Source organism: Onychostruthus taczanowskii, unplaced genomic scaffold (genome assembly GCF_017590055.1).
Source record: "Onychostruthus taczanowskii isolate IOZ18803 unplaced genomic scaffold, ASM1759005v1 scaffold2, whole genome shotgun sequence".
NCBI lineage: Eukaryota > Metazoa > Chordata > Aves > Passeriformes > Passeridae > Onychostruthus > Onychostruthus taczanowskii.
Genome location: NW_024499239.1, coordinates 21,209,097 through 21,228,117, shown reverse-complemented (window position 1 = coordinate 21,228,117; position 19,021 = coordinate 21,209,097). Strand labels below are relative to the sequence as shown.

General features: G+C 35.6%; 1 protein-coding gene across 2 annotated transcripts in view; it reads left to right on the top strand.

The window, feature by feature from the left end:
- The window catches only part of GRK4 (G protein-coupled receptor kinase 4), a 35,565-nt gene extending 18,710 nt beyond the window's left edge, over positions 1-16,855 (top strand). The window contains exons 7-16 of one of the 2 annotated variants that reach the window (XM_041402894.1): positions 966-1,029; positions 1,772-1,912; positions 4,198-4,388; positions 6,874-6,911; positions 9,381-9,470; positions 10,020-10,228; positions 11,037-11,174; positions 11,774-11,911; positions 14,060-14,182; positions 15,605-16,855. In XM_041402894.1, coding sequence (XP_041258828.1) covers positions 966-1,029; positions 1,772-1,912; positions 4,198-4,388; positions 6,874-6,911; positions 9,381-9,470; positions 10,020-10,228; positions 11,037-11,174; positions 11,774-11,911; positions 14,060-14,182; positions 15,605-15,658 — 1,186 coding nt within the window. In that variant the 3' untranslated portion in view covers positions 15,659-16,855. Of the gene's footprint in view, positions 1-965; positions 1,030-1,771; positions 1,913-4,197; positions 4,389-6,873; positions 6,912-9,380; positions 9,471-10,019; positions 10,229-11,036; positions 11,183-11,773; positions 11,912-14,059; positions 14,183-15,604 lie in introns of those variants that run through there. The other variant, XR_005952516.1, reaches the window with a different exon arrangement.
- Positions 16,856-19,021: the final 2,166 nt, after the last annotated feature.

The window sequence follows — 19,021 nt, the reverse complement described above, 5'->3', positions numbered from 1 at the left end:
AGATTAATCTAGCATTGTAACCCACTGGGTAATTGGATAAGTACTGGGTTTTTTTGGGTGGTACAGATACAAATCTAATTAATTACAAGATAGCAAGATTTACATATGATATATGTATCAGAATCTATATTCAAATCAATATTAGGTGAGTGTCCAGACTCTTTCAGAAGGCTGATTGTTACAAATTGATTCAAATTCAGCCCCCTGGGTATCGTGATCACACATTCAAACATTAAGGTGCTTGAGCACTGATTTTATTGTAAATTCCAGTTATCCAATGGCTTTATTTTATCGAATTGGTTGCAAAAGCCAGTAAGAAAACTAAGGAAGTTACTCACATTTTCTCCTAAATGAACCTCCACTATTGTCCTGAGAACAAAGCTGCAGTGACAGAGAGTGCTCATTTAAAGCAAACACAGGAAAATCCACTACCTGATAATAGCCCTGCTCTGACACTTGGAGAGTTTTAGCATAGAGGGATCAACACCTCTACTGCCTCCTCTGCATCAATACCCTGACAATTTGGCTCTTGAACTGCTCTTGCATGCCACAACTCTTTCTTTAGTAAAAAACAAAGTGAAATCAGGAATGGTTTACCTTTTAAATGCCACATTGTAAGCATGATCCAACTGAAATGCAGTCTGCGTGTCAGCGAGTCAATAAAGGGAGGCAGCAGGAGGTGATAATGGCCCGTGCTGAGAGCAGTAAAGGGCAGACCTGAGCAGCTTTTGTTCCTGCTATTGCCAGTGCTGGTGACCAGATGAGGGAGCCCACGTTTCCTAGCAGAGCACCCCTTTCATTTGAAATTCACCTTATTATACTACTTCTATATGAGGTTAAGGCAACATTTGTTCAGAAATATATCAGAACAGAAAGGAGAAAATGAAGACAGACCTCTCAGGGTGGGGAGGGATTACTAACATTTGTAATTCCTGTTGCAGTAATTGTTTCTTTCTGTTAATCAGGCAGCCAGTAACCAAACACACGTTTAGGCATTACCGAGTACTAGGCAAAGGTGGATTTGGAGAGGTGAGTACAGAAGTGTGTTTCTGCAAGGCAGTTCTTGAGGAATCAAAAGAAAAAGGAGAGTCTGTTTAACTCTTGTCTCGATTAACCTGTATTTGACACATCACCTGGCAAGCTGTTGCCAATACAAACTGTTTGAATGTGTTAAAGCACTGTAGGTCATGCACAAAGAGGCAGAAAACTTGTAGTGACTGACAACAGTCGCTTCTATTAGAAATTTCATTTGGAAATGAGAATTTAGTTGCAATTTGCTAATTATGTAGAATATTCATGAACCTAATTTAAAATCTATGGATTTTAATAATTCTGTTAATAATTTATTGAACTGTCTCTGTACATGTTTTAACCAGAATCCTATATGGAAAGAGAAATTGTGCTACTAAACTACCGTTATGTATCTCCTGTTTGATTGTGATGTGAATATTTGTCCTTAACACATATTAGGACACTTAGCACTGTTACTGTAGTCATTTGTTTCACTAACACAGGATCCACAGTTTTGCTAAACTATTCAACCCCAAAAGAAATGTATTTGCCTCTGTCTAATCACTTTTTCTACTTCTCTTACAGTTTTTGTGAACCTTTAAAGTCGTTTCATGAGCAAAGGCTCTGTACTGATACTTACAGACCATAATTTTCTGACAGCATTAAAGAGTTTTGAAAAGAAAATTAAATTGAATCTTCTTTAAAATAAAAATTCTAAAAAGCCTCAAGCATCTCTGACGCACTATCCTTCTTTTTGTAGGTGTGTGCCTGTCAAGTACGGGCAACAGGAAAAATGTATGCTTGCAAAAAGCTAGAAAAAAAGAGAATAAAGAAGAGGAAAGGAGAATCAATGGCTCTAAATGAAAAAAGGATTCTAGAAAAAGTGAATAGTAGGTTTGTAGTAAGTATCTACTTTGAATCTTTTTTCAGAAATTTATCTTGTTTTGTTTACTTCATTTCGGTCTCTTCCAGGGGCTTGTGGGCACAAAACTCTTTTTAAAATTGATTTAGAGAGTGCATGGGAGAAATGAATGATATAATAGTAAATACATTTTGTGTGTGATTGAGAATAGTTCTATGCACAAGGATTATTTTTGGTCCTCTTGCTTTATTTCTGACAGCCAGAACATTAGGCAGTGTTTCAGCATGCTGATGCCACTGAATCTTTGTCCTCTGCTTAATAGCTGAGGTTTTATATCCTGAGATACTTTCATAGCATTTGTTACTCCGTTGCTGATATATTTTAAGATAAACATGACATTTTAATAGTGTATTGATTCAGGTTATATTGCTTTGCTGTGTACCAAGGCTTAAAGCTGTATCTTGGATGTGCAACAATTAACTTTTTAATGGAGCTTCCATGTAATGGCGATCTTAGTTTTAATACCTAAACATGATGCTATTATGTAAGTTATGGTCTGTTAGTAGCTCTAATTACTAAGCAGTGAAAGAAGTTAAAATGTTCAAAGATACAGCAAGCAAAACTTTCCCCAGGTAATGTTTACTTTTTAATTGAAATGTCATTTATATGTTAATTTCAAATACATTGCTTTGGTTTGAAATCCATTTCCTTATAAATTTTGTATTGATGTTCAGAGGATTTTAAAGCATCTGTTTTAGAGGGAAGTGAAAATTATTTATAAATATATGTGTATAAAATATGTAGGTATGTATTTTCTGATAAGTTTTATGTATTAAAAAAACCACTGTAGAATACTGCCAGCTACAAGAAAAATGAAGAACTTGCTGGCCAGACACATTAATATTTTAAACTATTGTAAATTATGGTTTTGTATAAATATGATAATGTTATTTTTGCACAAGGCTTCTGGGCTTAAATGGATTGAAACTGAATCCAGAGAGTACCTGAATTTATCCATAAATTACTAAAACAGCGAAACTTCTATTTTTGAGTTACATTTTTTTCAGCATCTGTAAACACTGTAAATCAATAATTGATCTAAGTTGAATTTGAAATTGCTTTATAAAATTGAGCAGGAGTTATTTTCCTCTTGCTGTCCAATGGTGGTTTTTTATGGAACAGAGAAGCTCTAGGTCTAGCATTTGCAGTAATACTGGTTTTGAAGTGGGCAGATAACTTGTCATGCCTCTGTCACAAGTACAGTCTTGAATAGCTGGACACATCAGTTAAAATCACCAAATGGGAATCTACACCTTGAGTAGCTGATTTCTGTATTTACTTAATTTTATTATTTAGTATTGTATTTGCACTTCTGAATTAAGAGTTTGGATCTATTACTGAATTAAAACAATTATTTACTTGTACTGCATTTAAAATACATTTTTTGAGTAAAAGAAAAAAAAAAAACCCTACTGATTTTTTTACCTAGCTAGTTTACCTAATGTAAGCTAAGTATACGTTTGAATTCCATTGCTCCTAGTACAAGTTAGGTTATTTTGAAGATTCTACCAGATGATCATCTGCACAGCAAAACTTTTTCTACTGAAAATGAATTTGTAACTTAAGCAGTTAAATTTTGTAGCATATTGCATTGTGTTAAAAGGGGAGGGTTTTGTTTTAATTCACAAGTCTACTTTAAAACTTTAAATGCATTTAAAAAACTTTTCCCTAAAACCTGAAGAAAATGTGGTGCTTTGTCCTTGCCTATCAGCACCACATTTCAAGTACAGTGAAAAGAAAGATTGTATGGAGTTGTACTGACTACTGTTGCAAAGTTCTAAATGAGGGAAATATGCAGTTGCCTGAGGGGGAGGCAGGGGTAGGAATAGAAACTGCACATTTGATTTAAAATAATTTGAGTTCCTCTAGGGCAGTTTTGAGTCTCGTAGTTCAGGAAGATGGTTTGGCAGTGCATAACTCCTGAGATAGTAATAAGATAAGGAATAGGCTCATGCTGTCTGGACAAAGAGTAATGCAGGTAGCATGCAGCTGAGGGGCATCATCAATAACTCTATTTTCTGGGTATGTAAACAGATCTGTCACTAAGCTTTTGTGTTGTGTGTATGGTTTGTGTACACAGGCAAATTAGTCTGAATTCCTTTGTGTCTTCCAGTACTTTGTAAGAGTGATTTTCCACTTGCGTGTTTTGTTCTTTTTGCTTTGAAAAAGGATTCACAAGTTGGTTGTGTTGGAAAAAAGATCTGTGAATTGTTTTGGGGTTTATGAGTGATTAATGGTTGTGTTCTCACCCTGCCTGTTTTTAGGTTAGTTTATCCTATACATACGAGACGAAAGATGCCCTGTGTTTAGTATTAACCATAATGAATGGAGGGGACCTGAAGTTTCACATATACAACATGGGAAATCCTGGCTTTGATGAAGAAAGGGCTATTTTCTATGCTGCAGAACTGTGCTGTGGTCTGGAGGATTTGCAAAGGGAGAGAATTGTTTACAGGTGAGAGTCATCTATTGTACTTTCCCCCATCTCTTCAACACTGAACATATTAATTGTTTCCTACTAACATAAGTTTGTATTTTAATTTTGTAGGAAAAGGATAAAAAAAAAAGTTTAGTTGTCCTTTTTGTGGCATATCCCTAGAAATATCTCTTACGTCTTCTTGCTGTTGATTTAGGTCTTGATGCTTGATATATTTTAAAGCAGTATAAAGTTGATTCAAGGTTTGTTTGTAAAATGAAATTAAACTATGATTTACAAAGCAAATTAATTTATAATTTTAATACATAAGTTTTAGGAGTATGACATTGTATTCCTGCCCACTCCAAAGTAGTTCACAGAGGGCTCTAGAAGTCCCTGGCTGCATTGTGTGTTACACTCACAAGGGTAACACACAATGCAAGATAGTCATAGCCCATGTGAAAAGCTCCTTCTTCTGTTTTAATTTCAGATTCCTCCAATAAAATTATTATTGCCTTTGAGTTAATGAAATTATCAGAAGCTTTATGTATTGCAATTGAGATTGTATTATTTTAATGCTCTGTTTTGTCTTTGTACATCGATAATTTAACCCCTGGTATGCATTAATGTTACAGAACAAGCAAAACAAACCTAGTGGTGGACCAAGAATGCTTTCTTTGTGCTTCTGCTGTGTAACACCAAGTGTCACACACACAGACACACAGAGTGGGAAGTGCACAACCAGAGTGAATCAGGCTTATGCTGGTGGTTGGATGTTGTTCCCTGGAGAATTTGGCCAATCTTACAATACTACACACTGTTTAGGCATACACATAGGAGGGAAGCAAGGGTGAGACATTTCATCAGCTACAAGTAGGTAATTTTACGTTGCCCAAATGAAAACAAAACTGATTGTTTAAAACACAAAGTAACAACAACACCAAAAAAACCCAAACAAAACAAAAGAACCCAAACCACAGCCCTGTGTTTAGGCCCAACTTGTTAGCTGTTTGCCTACAAGACAACCTTCAAACACTTATGTCAAATCTTAGTGTTCTTCATTTTTTTTTACCTTTGATCTCCCCTGGTTTCTCTGCTATTGTAATCTTATATTTAATGTCCATTTATTAACATTATGGGGATTGCTGAGACTTAAAACCATGAGAAGCAGAGCATCTTTGACTTTTGTATACAGTTAATCTCATAAGATAATGAAACTTTACCATGAATATACATATTACAGAACAATTAACCAATATTTGGGGGCAAAAACCCTACTTAGATTTCTTGGTGAACATTTTTCTTTCATTTAGAATATCAACTCTAGAGTCATTCTTCCTAAAATTTTTCTTTTATGTTATTCAGTCTCCTCTTCTTGTCACAACTGTATGTATATATGTATATATACATTTTGTTTTTAACAATTATTCCAATAATTGATTCTTTAGCCAACTGCTGGGTTTTGCATGTCTATTTCTGGCTTATATTTATGGTGGAATAAATCTAAGAGACCATCTCAGTCCACATGCTTATTGATGCATACCACAAATACACACATGTAAAAAATAACCATAAAAATATAACTATCTATAGTGCACAATTATAAATAATAATGTACATTATACATTTTATGCAAATCTTCATGCCTATATATGTTTGTGTATATCCTCAGGAGAATCTGCTAGGGTATAAATCCTAGAACAACTTCTGATACAGCTTCCATGGCTCCCCAAATTTTCCTTGAGCAGAGAAAAATTTAAACATTCCATTCAATGTTTTATTTTGTTCTTAAAGTAAAAATGCACAAGATGCAAAATTGCAATGCTGAATTTATTGCTCTTTTAGTATTTCCTGAGTCTTGCTATCATTTAACAGTTAAAAAATGTTGTTTGTGAAACTTTGATCTTTAGAGAAAAGTAACAGGAAACTTCTAGAAAGTTATTGCAAAGAATCTTAACTAGGTCTAGGAAGGTCTAGAAGTTTTGTCTGGGAAGCTTTAGAAGTTGCATGTCCAAGTTAAAGAAATGGAGTTTGAATGGATGATATTAAGCCTGTGCTTAGTTGTGGGATTATTCCTCTTCGTTGCTATTCTGATGCCCTGGGGTGAAATACAGCAAGGGGTCAGCATCAAACTGCAGCAAACACTTGTGTTTTACCACTGGGGAGTTGTAAAGCTGAGATTGCTCAGGAGAAATGTTTTTCACTTACGAGCACAAATTTTGGTGTAAATTCTGGTTCTTTATATCAGGTTTTTAGTGTTGTGTTGCCTTTGTTAATGTAAATCAAATAGTTATGTTAATGGAAGTTAGAGAGGATTAAAGAGTTCAGGGAAAGTGGATCTAGAGTTCTCTGGTTAAACTATTCATATTATAGGCCATCAACTTCACAGCTTTTTCCTTGTTTATGGGTGGAACTGGAAAAATTGCTTCAGTCAGAACCAAGAAGTCTTCTGTTGAATCTGTTGCACTTCAGGGCTAATAGTTTTGTCTTTGTTTAATTCACATTTCTGTTGTTTAATTTGTAGAGACTTGAAGCCTGAGAATATACTTCTTGATGACTGTGGTAAGTAAAAATTAAAATGAATTTTGAAATCAGGGATTATACCTCTAATACCAAGCCAGAAATGTAAGGGATTTCTTAATGATAAAAGAGACCTCGTTGATTTGAATTTAGCAAAGAACATACTGCCTTGCTTTTTAGAAAGCAGGGGAAAACTTTGGGGGTCAACCATGATTATATTAAGGGTCAATTTTCTACATTCAAATAGGTTCTTTTTCCCTTTTGTTCTTCATTTTCCCCCTCCTCTTGAATTAAGATCACTAAAATTTTTACATGGATTTCTTTTGTTTGTCTTTTCTTCAGCTATGGAAACATTATTTGTTAGGTGGGGGGGGTGCAGAATTTTACTTAGTAAACCAGAATGTTTAGACAGTAAGAAGAAATCTGAAGTATTTCTCTTTTAACACTTTGACTAAAAGAAGTCTGATGGTCTCTGATGCATATGTGGCTGGAAGGAATCAAGGAAGTACAAACAATATGAATAAATGTTTGTAGTCTTTTGTTTGTCAAAAGCCAAATTAATTCTCTTTAATGACTTTGTGTGCAAGTCATTACCAGAATCTTTTGAATTGACTGTGGAACGTGTGCAGGAATTCTCTTCTAAGCTGTGGATGAATATTACAAGTTTGTTCTTGTAACTGCTGAGCATTTAAGTTGAGGAAAAACTGTTTTTGAAGTCATTAGCACAGTATTTTTTTTTTAAGTCAGCATGTTCTGACTGATAAATTTCAAAAAAGATGATGCTTGAGAGAAGTCACTTTCCAAGAGCTAAAGCTTTGCTAAACATCAAATGCATTCTTTAATTTTTCTCTCCAGCAATGTCTTGGAAAAGCTGAAGGCTTCTTTGCAGAAAAATGTAGCCTTGCAGGACTGCACTAGAATGCTTCCTCTCTGCCAGGGATATTTTGATCTAGTTCCAGAGAGCACAGGAGACTAATTAGAAAATCGCTTCAGGAGCTCAGATTTGCACTTAAAAAGGGTTCATCAGATGTCAGGGAATACAAGAGCATCTGAATGTATTTAAAATAGCATTTGCTGCTCCAGAGCATTACCTTATTTCCAAGCAGTATACAGAGTGGCACTTGTCTTTCTCCCCTCTCTCTCTCTCTCTCTCTCTCTCTCTCTCTCTCTCTATCCCCTGATTATCTAACACATGTACATAAGAAATTAATAAATTAATATGCTGTTAACTAATATTGATTCTGTAGAGAGTGATGCACTCTTGGAGGCTTTCTAAATAAGTATTTAAAAAGCCTTGGACACCTTGGCTGCCTGCTTGCTCAGAAGGTTTTACTAGAGACCTTCTGAAGTCCCTTCCAGCCTGAATCATTCTGTGAGTCTGTGGTGTTTCTGTAAACAGCAGTATCCCTGTCCTTATAGCCAGTATTCACATGTGGGTTTTGCTCTGTTTTTTTCTTTTTGGCAACGAATCTTTCTACACAAATTGTTTTAAAATTGAATTGAAAATGTGATTGTCCTTTCTTCTGTCTAGAGTTTTACATTTTTATTAAGAAAGTACCTTATGTGTTTTTACATTAAAATGTCAATACAATTCTTGCCTTGAAATGTCTTGAATGTGCTTGAAACAGTTCATGAGTCTATCCCACAAAGAATGGGAATATCCATGGGAATGTAAGGGAGAGTGGGGTGGATTTATTCCCATGGCCCTACTTGGACTGGTTCCCCAGTGAGCAGCGCATGACAAACCAGTCTATTGCCAGATGATTTCTGTGCTAGAGGTACAGCTCTAAAGGCCATACGTGAGAGGGGAAGGTCATCAGCTTGAGACATTTGGCTGATAAAGTGCAATAGAAGCTGTTATGCATTTAGGAGTGATTCATGAGAAGAGGAAATCCCAGAATTGAGCTGACATTTTACCATATAAACAATTCTGAGTAGGTTATTGACTGGGCTGCTCTTGGTTTGGGGTGGGAGTGGGGATAGCAATTCCAAGTACTTGTGTTTGACATTATTGGGGTGCTTCATTACAGGAAAACAAGCTCTCTCAGTACAGGCTACAATTTTCTCACATTTGGATAAAATTAAGTTAATTTTGAAGTTTTACTAAGAAGTTGGAAAGCTAAGTGCTTGTGGTGGGTATACAGAATGGAAAACCACAAGTGTCTGATGCATAGATGCAGAACCTGAAATGAGCATTTCTGTTTGTCCGAGAACAGCAGCCTATGCCAAAGCTAGGAATTAAAGTGCTTAAGAGCAAATTATTTTTGTATGACCTTCAGAAAATCAGTTATATCTGTGCTTCTCTTTCTTCACATTTTTAAGGAGGAGCTGAATAAAACACTCTTTCCAAGTTAAGTTAAATAAACTTAGGGCTATATGAATGTTTTGATACTTCGCAGTGGGGTTTTTTATGACGTGCAATAGAATTTTTTTTGTTTTAAAAGTGATAGTACTTAATTATTTTACTTCATTAATTAGCTGACTATGTATAATTTATTTTAACATCAATAGGACATATCAGGATTTCAGATCTTGGATTAGCTGTGCAGATTCCCGAAGGTGAAACTGTCCGAGGACGTGTTGGGACTGTTGGTTACATGGGTATGTCAACATTCTTTGCTAGTTACCTTTTACCAGAAAATTTTCTTCTGTGAATATAAGAACTGTATTGGACCTAGATTAGTTACTAGACATGTTATGGGAAGAAGAAGGATTATAATATGCATTTGTAGATGGTACTTAATTATAAGCCTACTGATAAACTTGAAAATTTAACTGAAAATTCCAGCTTTAGGCAGAACTTTTAAGAAAGCACCTAATTTTTTTCTGAGATTCAAAGAGATTTATGGTCACAGGTAAACAGAGAAATTACTGTGACAATACATTTCTTTCCATGCTTTGAAAAACTTCATTCTCAGGTTTTTTTTTCATTCTCTAAAGAATATTGGTTTTAAGATTAAAGAAATTAAGTTTTCCTCTTGAATATAAACAGAATTCTCACTGTAGAAATTAAATTTTCTTTGAAGACAGAGGAGTCACACAAACATGTCTGCACAGGACCCAAAGAGAGTACTGAGAGTTTTTCCAATACACACAATTAGTCAATTTAAAGTGAAATGATGTGGGTGTGTGTTTGCTTTTGTTTTGTAGCTCCAGAAGTGCTCAAAAATGAGAAGTATACATTCAGTCCAGATTGGTGGGGTCTTGGCTGTTTGATTTATGAAATGATTGAAGGACAGTCTCCATTCAGGAAGCATAAGGAAAGAGTTAAACGGGATGAGATTGACCGGAGAGTAAAGGAAGACCAGGAAACATACTCAGACAAGTTTTCAGAGGAGGCAAAATCCATCTGCAGGATGGTGGGTGAAGAGACGTAGAGGTTTGAAAATTAAATTTCTAATCCTTTTAAAGAGACCAACTACTTTATTTTAAAATCTTGAAAATTTTTCAGAACTGGATTTCTTAAACCTTTCTTTACTTCACATGAAAGTTTGTGATTGTTCATGAACTGTTCAGTTACCAAAATTCAAGAACTGAGAACTTTTCTCAAGGTGAAGGAAAGCTGCATAAATGGATTATTCATGGCATGAATGAAATGGTCTAGTACTGCTTGGACCACTTGTTATTATAGATGGAGTTCAATAGCATGCTCAACTGGGGTACTGCATGGGAACAAGTGGCTGAGTAGTACACCAGTTTCTTTACCTAAAACATTATCTACAAGACAATGGCATTTTTTCCTATCTTGTCTGTTCTTAAATTTATACAGAAAGCTTCACAAGTTTTCTGTACTAGTTAATGCAAGAAATGTGCATTACTTAAGCCCATAGGAAAAAATAGAAGTCTGTATTTCCTGAAAGAAAAGCCCACTGCAACGTCTGTACTGTAAAGTCTTCTCAACAAGGCATCAATTGAAATATTTTCATATAACTTTGGGCATAATCTTCGAATCATGTGCTTTCAGGTGTTCTTTTGTCTGTTGAAAATATTTGTTCCCTGAATGTTGTTGTTTGAGTTTCCAGTTATAGTTCCAGTTGATAAATGATAAATTTACTTAATAAGAGGCCAAGTAGCAAAATAAACTGATTGAAAGACATAGTATGTAGATAATTTTTTTTAGTTGTGGGATTGTATCATGGATCAGCTTTTTTTTCCATGTATCTGCAGTTACTTGCTAAAAATCCAGGGGAACGACTGGGTTGCACTGAAGGAGGAGCTGCTGTTGTAAAGCAACATCCTATTTTCAAGAACATCAACTTCAAGAGGCTGGAAGCTAACATGTTAGAACCTCCATTCTTGCCAGATGTAAGTAGGTGAGACAGATTTGATTAGTATCTAAAAAGGCAAGAACTGTCATAATTCTATGTTAGCAATCATGTGAACTCCAGAGAAACCTTTAAAGTTAGTTTCATTGGTAGAAGAATGCCATTGTAGGTATTGATGACAACTAATTGTTTTTTGGTGTTTCATCTGAGATCACAAAGCATTTTACAATAGTGCTATTTCCCTAGGGAGCTTTGTAGCTGATTTCTTACCCCTTAAAAGTCCACTTCCATTGCTCAGATGCAGAAGAAATGAGGAATAGCTTTGAAGAAAATACTCCAGATTTGAAAAGAAGGTGACAGAAGATGAGTTAATTATGATAATCATTGAGATCCAGACAAGCTGTTTCTGGCTTTGATATTTCTTTTCTGTTAATTGAAGGATGGATAGAATTGCTCAGGTGACTTCTGAAGTCCATCTTTGTATTTCTGTTCCATAGAATAATGTATTTGGTGATCAGCAGTGTGAAATGTAAAATTGCAGAAAAAATTGCTCCCTTTTGCTCATCTAGGGAAAATAAAACCAAACTAAAAGTCCCCAGATCTAAAACTTTAATGAGGTAATCTTGTATTGTACTGCAGCCACGTGCCGTTTATTGTAAAGACGTCCTGGACATTGAGCAGTTCTCAACAGTAAAAGGAGTGAACCTGGATACCACAGATGATGACTTCTATTCCAAATTTGTGACGGGTTGTGTCTCAATCCCTTGGCAAAATGAGGTAATGCACATTTCATGGAAGATTATTTTCTTTAGTACAGCAGTATAGAATATTCAATAAAATATATAATTATAATTATTTTCTCTAGGAGATGTAAAGAGGTTTCTGCTTTAGACTTCTTTGCTGAGAGGATTCAAAAATTTTTTAAAAGAGCATAAGGAACTTGCTAAAAACTGAGATTTATGGTAAATTTGCATAAACAAAGTCTGGCATCTTGTCATCATATGCACAGTTTACAGAACAGTATTAGTATCAGTAGGACCCCCCTTTCCTTGTTCTTCAGTCACATGTTATTCAGCATTGCAGCTCACAGAAAAGGGATGGAATGTTATTCCAAGTGTTCAAAAGCAAATAGGTGCAGTGCAAGCTGTTTGTGTATAGCCTGTGTATCAATAGAGTATTCAAGACAGCAACACAGAATTGCAGACTCACCTTTTTCAAGGTTTCAAAACAAACAGTTCAATATCAGTTGAGTCAGATATTCCCTTAAGAGGTTTTTTTGTGTGCCTAGTGAATGAATATTCTAGTAGTCTGCATAGAGTACTAGAATTTTGCTGCCTCTGCATGCAATTCAAATCCCCTTTACTGTTTCAGCAAGAGCACTCAGTAACAATTACTTAAAATTGTAGCTCTTGTTATGAATGCCTTGTCCCCATTATAAGTTATTTGTGCTTTCTGAAATTACTATTTTCTTGAATTCTACTAGTGTCACTTTTCTCCCAGTATGATAGCATTTTATTTAAAGCTTGAACACAAAAGATGAGCAATTTCTGAACAATTTGGAAGAAAAAGTACATTCCCTTTTGGTTCTTTTTGCATTCCATTAAGAAGGATATTTGAAAAGGTGTCATTTGACATAGAAAGTTTTCACTGAGAAACAGTGAACCTTGGAGAAAGAAGCATTTCCTATATGATGATGTAATTCTAAACTTCAGAATATGATCTAGTCATTCAAAAATGCACTGCAGCTTAATAACTAACCCTGCAGAGAGGAATAAAGTTGGAAGTAGTTGTGGAATTCTTGTGATGGCAATTCCTGTTCTTCAAGGAAGAACTGCAGATTTCATTGTACATTTGTGCTTGTTTTTTCTTTTAATTCATGTTACTGAGCTTTCCCTCAGATTTTTGAGACAAGACTTTCTCTCACCATTCCATAATTTACCCAATGTCTTGGTTTACAACAAAAGCAGGCTGCATTTCTTCTTACTCCTCTTTATGCCCTCTCTCTCTCTACAAGGTATATTCACAGTCTTAAGCTGTGCCAAGGGAAATGTAGGTTGGATATTAGGAAAAACTTTTTTACAGAAAGAGTGATAAAGTGAATGGTCGAGAGAGAGAATGGTCTGCCTGGGGAGGTGGTGGAGTCACCATCCCTGGATGTGTTTAAAAAAAGCCTGGATATGGCACTCAGTGCCATGGTTTAGTTGAGATGCTAGGGCTGGGTTGGACTCAGTGATCTTGAAGGTCTCTTCCAACCTCATGATTCTGTGATTCATTGGCTGCCTGCTGCTGTGACAGATGTGTACTGGTGGCACTTGCTGGTAAATGCCAGCTGGATTTGGGCATCAGTCACTCCCTCCCTTCTGACCCTGCCTGTTGTATTTTGGCATTCACTCTTCCTGTTGTCCTTTCTGTACCCAGTAATTGTGGTTGTATTTCTTTTGTTTCTGTGTACACAGACAAAGATTATTTCAAAATCCTTGCTTCTCTTCAGAGACCCATCTTCATTATATCTTCTTTTTCCTCCCATGTCATGTTTATTAAGTTCAGTTCAGGGCATAGAGATATTACAATTTTTTGCCTGGGCTGCTTTAAAATGACCAGAATACTTGAAAGGAAAATCTCTTTCTGGTTCTAAAAGCTTCTCTTTATTGCATCATGTGCAGAAGAAATGCAGGAATGCAAAAAAAGCAAGGGAGTACCTGACACCTGTGTGAGTCTCTCATTGCTATTCTTTAGTTGGTTGAGTGCCCAAGGAAGAGTCAATGTCAGCTTTGTGCTTCCTTTTGGAGACAGTGGTGTAGTTTGGCTACACCACTGATGAATTTTTAAGTGTTAGGAGTACCCAGCCAGAGTAAATAGATAATACCTGGAACTTGTTTGAGAGGCTTTTATGGATATTTCATTTATATTTCATATGTTTCCAAGATGATTGAAACAGGATGCTTTGAAGATATCAATGCATATGAAACTGATGGTACTGTGTCACCAGACAGAGAGAAGTCTCCTAAGCCAAAGAGAGGCTTCTTTCACAGACTTTTTAGTGGAGAGGTAAGGGCATGTATTTTCTTTCACAAGAAAGTTAACTTGCATTCTCTTTTTTATTATTGTTAATTTGTGATAGGAAAACCAAGTTGCTCACTGCACACTGAAACTAATGAGATCTGTTTTGTTATGGCTTTGCTCCTGCACCACATTTCAGAAATTATGGCAATCCCTATAACTCCAGGAAGCTTTCCTGCCTCAGCATTCTGTCCTCCTCTAGTTGCCTGGGTTCTGTTAAAAGCTGTGCTATAGACCTTCCTTTGCTGAAGAGGTTAATTTGTGTCTTGCTTCTTACATATTTTACCATTTTTAATGAAACCTATGTACATGTCTTCAGAGATAATTGAGGCCCTGTGTAAAAACTAGTAATAAGTAAGTTTATAAGCAAAAATAAGTATCTATCCAACAAATAAATACATAAGTAGAAATATCCCCAAAATAAATTAGAAGCACCACGAAACAAATGTTAAAATATTTTAGGTAGTTTAATGCCTTCACCAAAACAATGACATAATAGATCTTTACATTGCTGGTAATGCACAGCCTTTTCTTACACACAGACTTCTTCTACTCTTTAGTAGAAGAATTTCCTTCAGAGAATTGAGTATTAACTACCTAGAAGACACATCATGTATTATAATTGTCTACAGGATGTAAGAAATAGACTATTTGTAAAGGTTTGCAGTTGAAGATGTTATATACAATTCTGCTTGCTCAGTGTGCCTGCACTTAGAGAGGAAATATCTTGAGAAGCTTTAGTATATTCCAGTAGTGAACACTTGGGTAGAAATCACTTTTGCTTTCAAGCAGAAATGGAATTTTAAAATTGCTAGGTGCATATTAAGTAGCCACAGCAAGGCTGTATATTAAAATTGCATGAAGAAATTTTTTGTCTTCAGCTGGCAATTCACCTTTCTAAAATGGTACAATGCTAATGGAATGTATAATAGTACTGTCATTTTTAGTTCATCTTTTCAAATACACTTTTCCCCCACTTTGAGTAATGGAATAGAAGGGATGGTTGAGTGTACTAATATTCTCACATAGCTAAAGTTGAAGCTTGTGTCTTACTGTAGTCTTTTCCAACCAAAAATCAGCAGGATTCATGAGATATGGTTCTATATATTGATAAGAAGTCCTAAAAAATGAATATGGTTTGACAGTTTTCACTTGGTTTTGAACTAATAGGATTGCAGTTAATTGTCTTGCGAAGCTAAAAGAAGGAAATAGCTTTAATTAAATTTTAACAACTTGAGATTTGGACTTGAGATTGTGGATTCCTTTGAGTTTCCCAAAGCATTTACTTAGGATGGAGTAAAATGTGCAGGAAAAATACCCACCCCCCAGCCTTTCTGTGCCCCATAAAACACACAAATAAACAATAGCATTAGTTCTGCAGCTGAGTTGTCTGTTTGTCTTCTCTTGCAGGTCTGCTTTAAGTCTGATTGCAGTGATGATGAGCAGGAGTCCTCCAGACTTTAAATCATGTTATCCTCATCAGAAAGGATGAGCAAACATTAAATGTTTTATATCTCTGTAGCAAATTGTATTATATATATTTTTTATCTGAGTTCAAGGATTTTTGTACATTTGTACTTCATTTGTTTTAAGATGTATATTTTCACTAAAGCTTAATTGTACAAAAAGCAATGAGTGCCATTTGAGTGAGTGTGTTTCTGTATGTATTTGATTTATCTTGATTATTTTTTCCCAGTGGAATGAATCTAGAAATACTAAAAGGATTTTAAAGCACAGAGATAGTATCTATGGCATCACTGTAACTTGACTTTATATGCTCCTGTTAAAACTCTTCTTCATCATTAGGATCTTTATTAGCAGTTTTCTTAACAGTAAAATTGATGTACTGATAAATTTAATAATTCTGGTATTATCCAGCAGCATGGCAGTGCTATTACCTAATGTATCTCTCAAGCAACTGCTAAGAGAAAAAAAGGAATTCAGTGCACTGTGGCCAGCTATTAGGAATTGCTCTTTATTATCAGGCTCTGTAGAATCTCTTTCTGTATTTCTGTATAAAGAGAACTTTGGACATTTAGCTTAATCCTCAAGCTGAAGTATCCCATTCTTGTCTTTCCTACCCATCTTACACATCCTCTCCACAGAGTTTCTTGGCATGAACCATGCAAGTCGACCTATGCCAAAATTTTATAACTATATTTAAAAAACTTTGTTGTCTTTACTGAAAGGATTTCTTTTTACCTGCGGAGACACAGATTTATTTTATTTTCTGTAAATGGAATTGTTTTTAACTCCATGTAGGATGTTACAGTTTTATAATGGGTTAAAAAACAAAGCATGGGCTCTTCTTACTAATGTCCTCTCTGCTTATGTTGTAATATGCAATGTTCTAGGGTTGACAGTGATCACTGCCACTGGGGGAAGGGCAAGGTAGCATTAAGTATTGAATTTAATTATGTAAGTATTTTTTTATAGCCTTTTAAAACAGAAACATTAAAATATGTCTTTAACGATTGCTTAATACAGATGTGGAACTGGTATTGAAGTTTGTTATGATTACCTGATGTCCATTAGTAAAACTGACAAAAGCTGCTTGAAAACTAGGCAAACTTCCATTCTTCTGGACTCACTGTAGGTCAGACCCTTTATTTTGTAAATTTCTAGTAAAACTATTCATCTGGGTATGAGATGAATTTAAAGAGCACATTTCATTAAGAGCCTCTTCTGTTTTCAAAACTGAGTTGGGTACTTGAAATATAGTGGAGTTGGAGACATGATTTTAGTTGCATATTTTGTTCTGTATTCTCAAGATTTGTCTCAACAGTGCATGCATTCAAATCTCTGGGGCACCAACTGGACCACACATGTACACATAGAGCAACTGAATAGCTCCCCACCTCAAAAAGGTCCCTCTTGTGATCTGCAGACCCACTGGAAGAAACTTCAGCTGCTTCTGAGAAACTCAAAAGATATATTTGATATTCAAGCTTATCATCAGGTTTTAATTCATGGTATTTAGTCTCTAAAGACAAAGTTTTAATGGATTACAATTTGAAAAAAATGGAAAACCAGTGTGTTGCAGAACCCTACTGGGGCTCATCTGGTGTCTCTCTGAAATTGTTCCTCTTGGCTACTGTGCCACAGAAATGAGGAATGAGACTATTTTCCTGTGTTTTCAGTGCATTTTTCCTCCAGTCTAAAACAGCACACAAGACAGCAAAATTATTCTTTTAGAGAGTACAAAGGGAGAAATTGGCAGAGGGAGAGAGAGTTTGTATGAATTACTGGAAGATGGTCTGATGTAATAGTGAAGGGATGGGAGGCTTGACAGAAATATCTGAAGTAAGGGTGTTGGCTAGAACCATTATGTGTGAGACAATGAGCTGGCAGTCTGACCTGACCCTCTTTATTTTGTACCACAGCAATAGAAGAACTCTAAAAAGAGGGGAATGGAAAAATGGGGAAGTAACAAAAGGGTTTTATACATACCTACATGGTTGGAGAAGTCATTGTTTCCCTGATTAAAGGGTTTGAATTTTTAAGATCTTGGGCTTGCTGTTCTGAGGCAAAGGTGACTGTATAAACAGCAGACATGCAGGGTGACAGTCTGGATTTAATGTCTGTGTAGAGTAACTTGAAATTTGGGCAAGAATACCATGGACACAAGCTGAATAATTTTTATGAAGAAAAATTTTTATGAAGAAAATTGCTTTTAACAGATAAAAAATCTGAAAATCTATTTATCATGTATTTCAAGTTTTCTTTCTGTATGAGATGGAGAGGAATCTTAAAAAAAAAAAAATCACTTCTCTATTTTGAGTGTTGAGGCTTAACATATATTTTCCAAGAATCTGTGAAGAAAGAGGGCTAATGATGAGAAAAGAGAAATTGTTCCTAAGAAGTGGTTATTTACATGTCTGCTTCTTTGGAAAAAGGAACTCCTTGTAAAAAAGTGAGAATTTGTTTTTATGAAATTTTACTTAGTTTAATTTCACAAGTTTTTTCTTAAGTTCAGAATAGTACTATTGAACATGTTTGCAGGATTATGACCTAATTCCATTGGGTTTGAGGTTTAATTTTTTTTTTTTTGGTTAGTTGATTGTTCTTCCCCAATAGGCTCAATATGGCATTATTCTACTATCAATTGTCCCTTTTAGCTAGAAATACAAGCACATAATAATGACTGCATCTTATCTGATGTGAATCCCCAGGAAAATTAGAAAAACCAAGGGAGTGGAAGGATCAGCAATCGGCAGAAGTCTCCTTACACAGTACATGGAGGGGAAGGTGTTGTGCTGTTTAACCTAAGGTGACTACATTGGTTAAAAGTCTTTACTGGAGTACAAGGAACTTGGAGGTGCACCTTGAAAGCAGGGAAAGCCTAAGGAGAGGCGAGAAATATCAAATATTTTGATATTTCCAAAATATCACAGACAAGGAACTTGGAGGTGCACCTTGAAAGCAGGGAAAGCCTAAGGAGAGGCGAGAACACCTGAAATCAAAATATCACAATGTGAGAAATTTAATATGGACTTAGCTCTTGGGTTTTTTTAGGACAAAACTGGGAAAAAGAAGGAGGAAAATAGCAGGTTGTGTTTACTTTACGTAGCCTTTTACTTCCATGACACTGTCGGGGTGGGATGGGGGGAAGCCAACATAACTTCTTGTAATTCAGCATTCTCTAGACCCATGTGTTAGAAGGCTTTAATAGCAGTGAGACAGTCCAGTGTTCTACTGCTGCAAGATTTGGTAAGACCTATGGAATTCCATGGAGTTATTTGCATGAGATCAACCCTCCTTTCCTGTGGCATGTGTTTCCAAGCATTTGTGTGTGTAAATCTTCATGTTTGCTTGTGAGTACCTCAA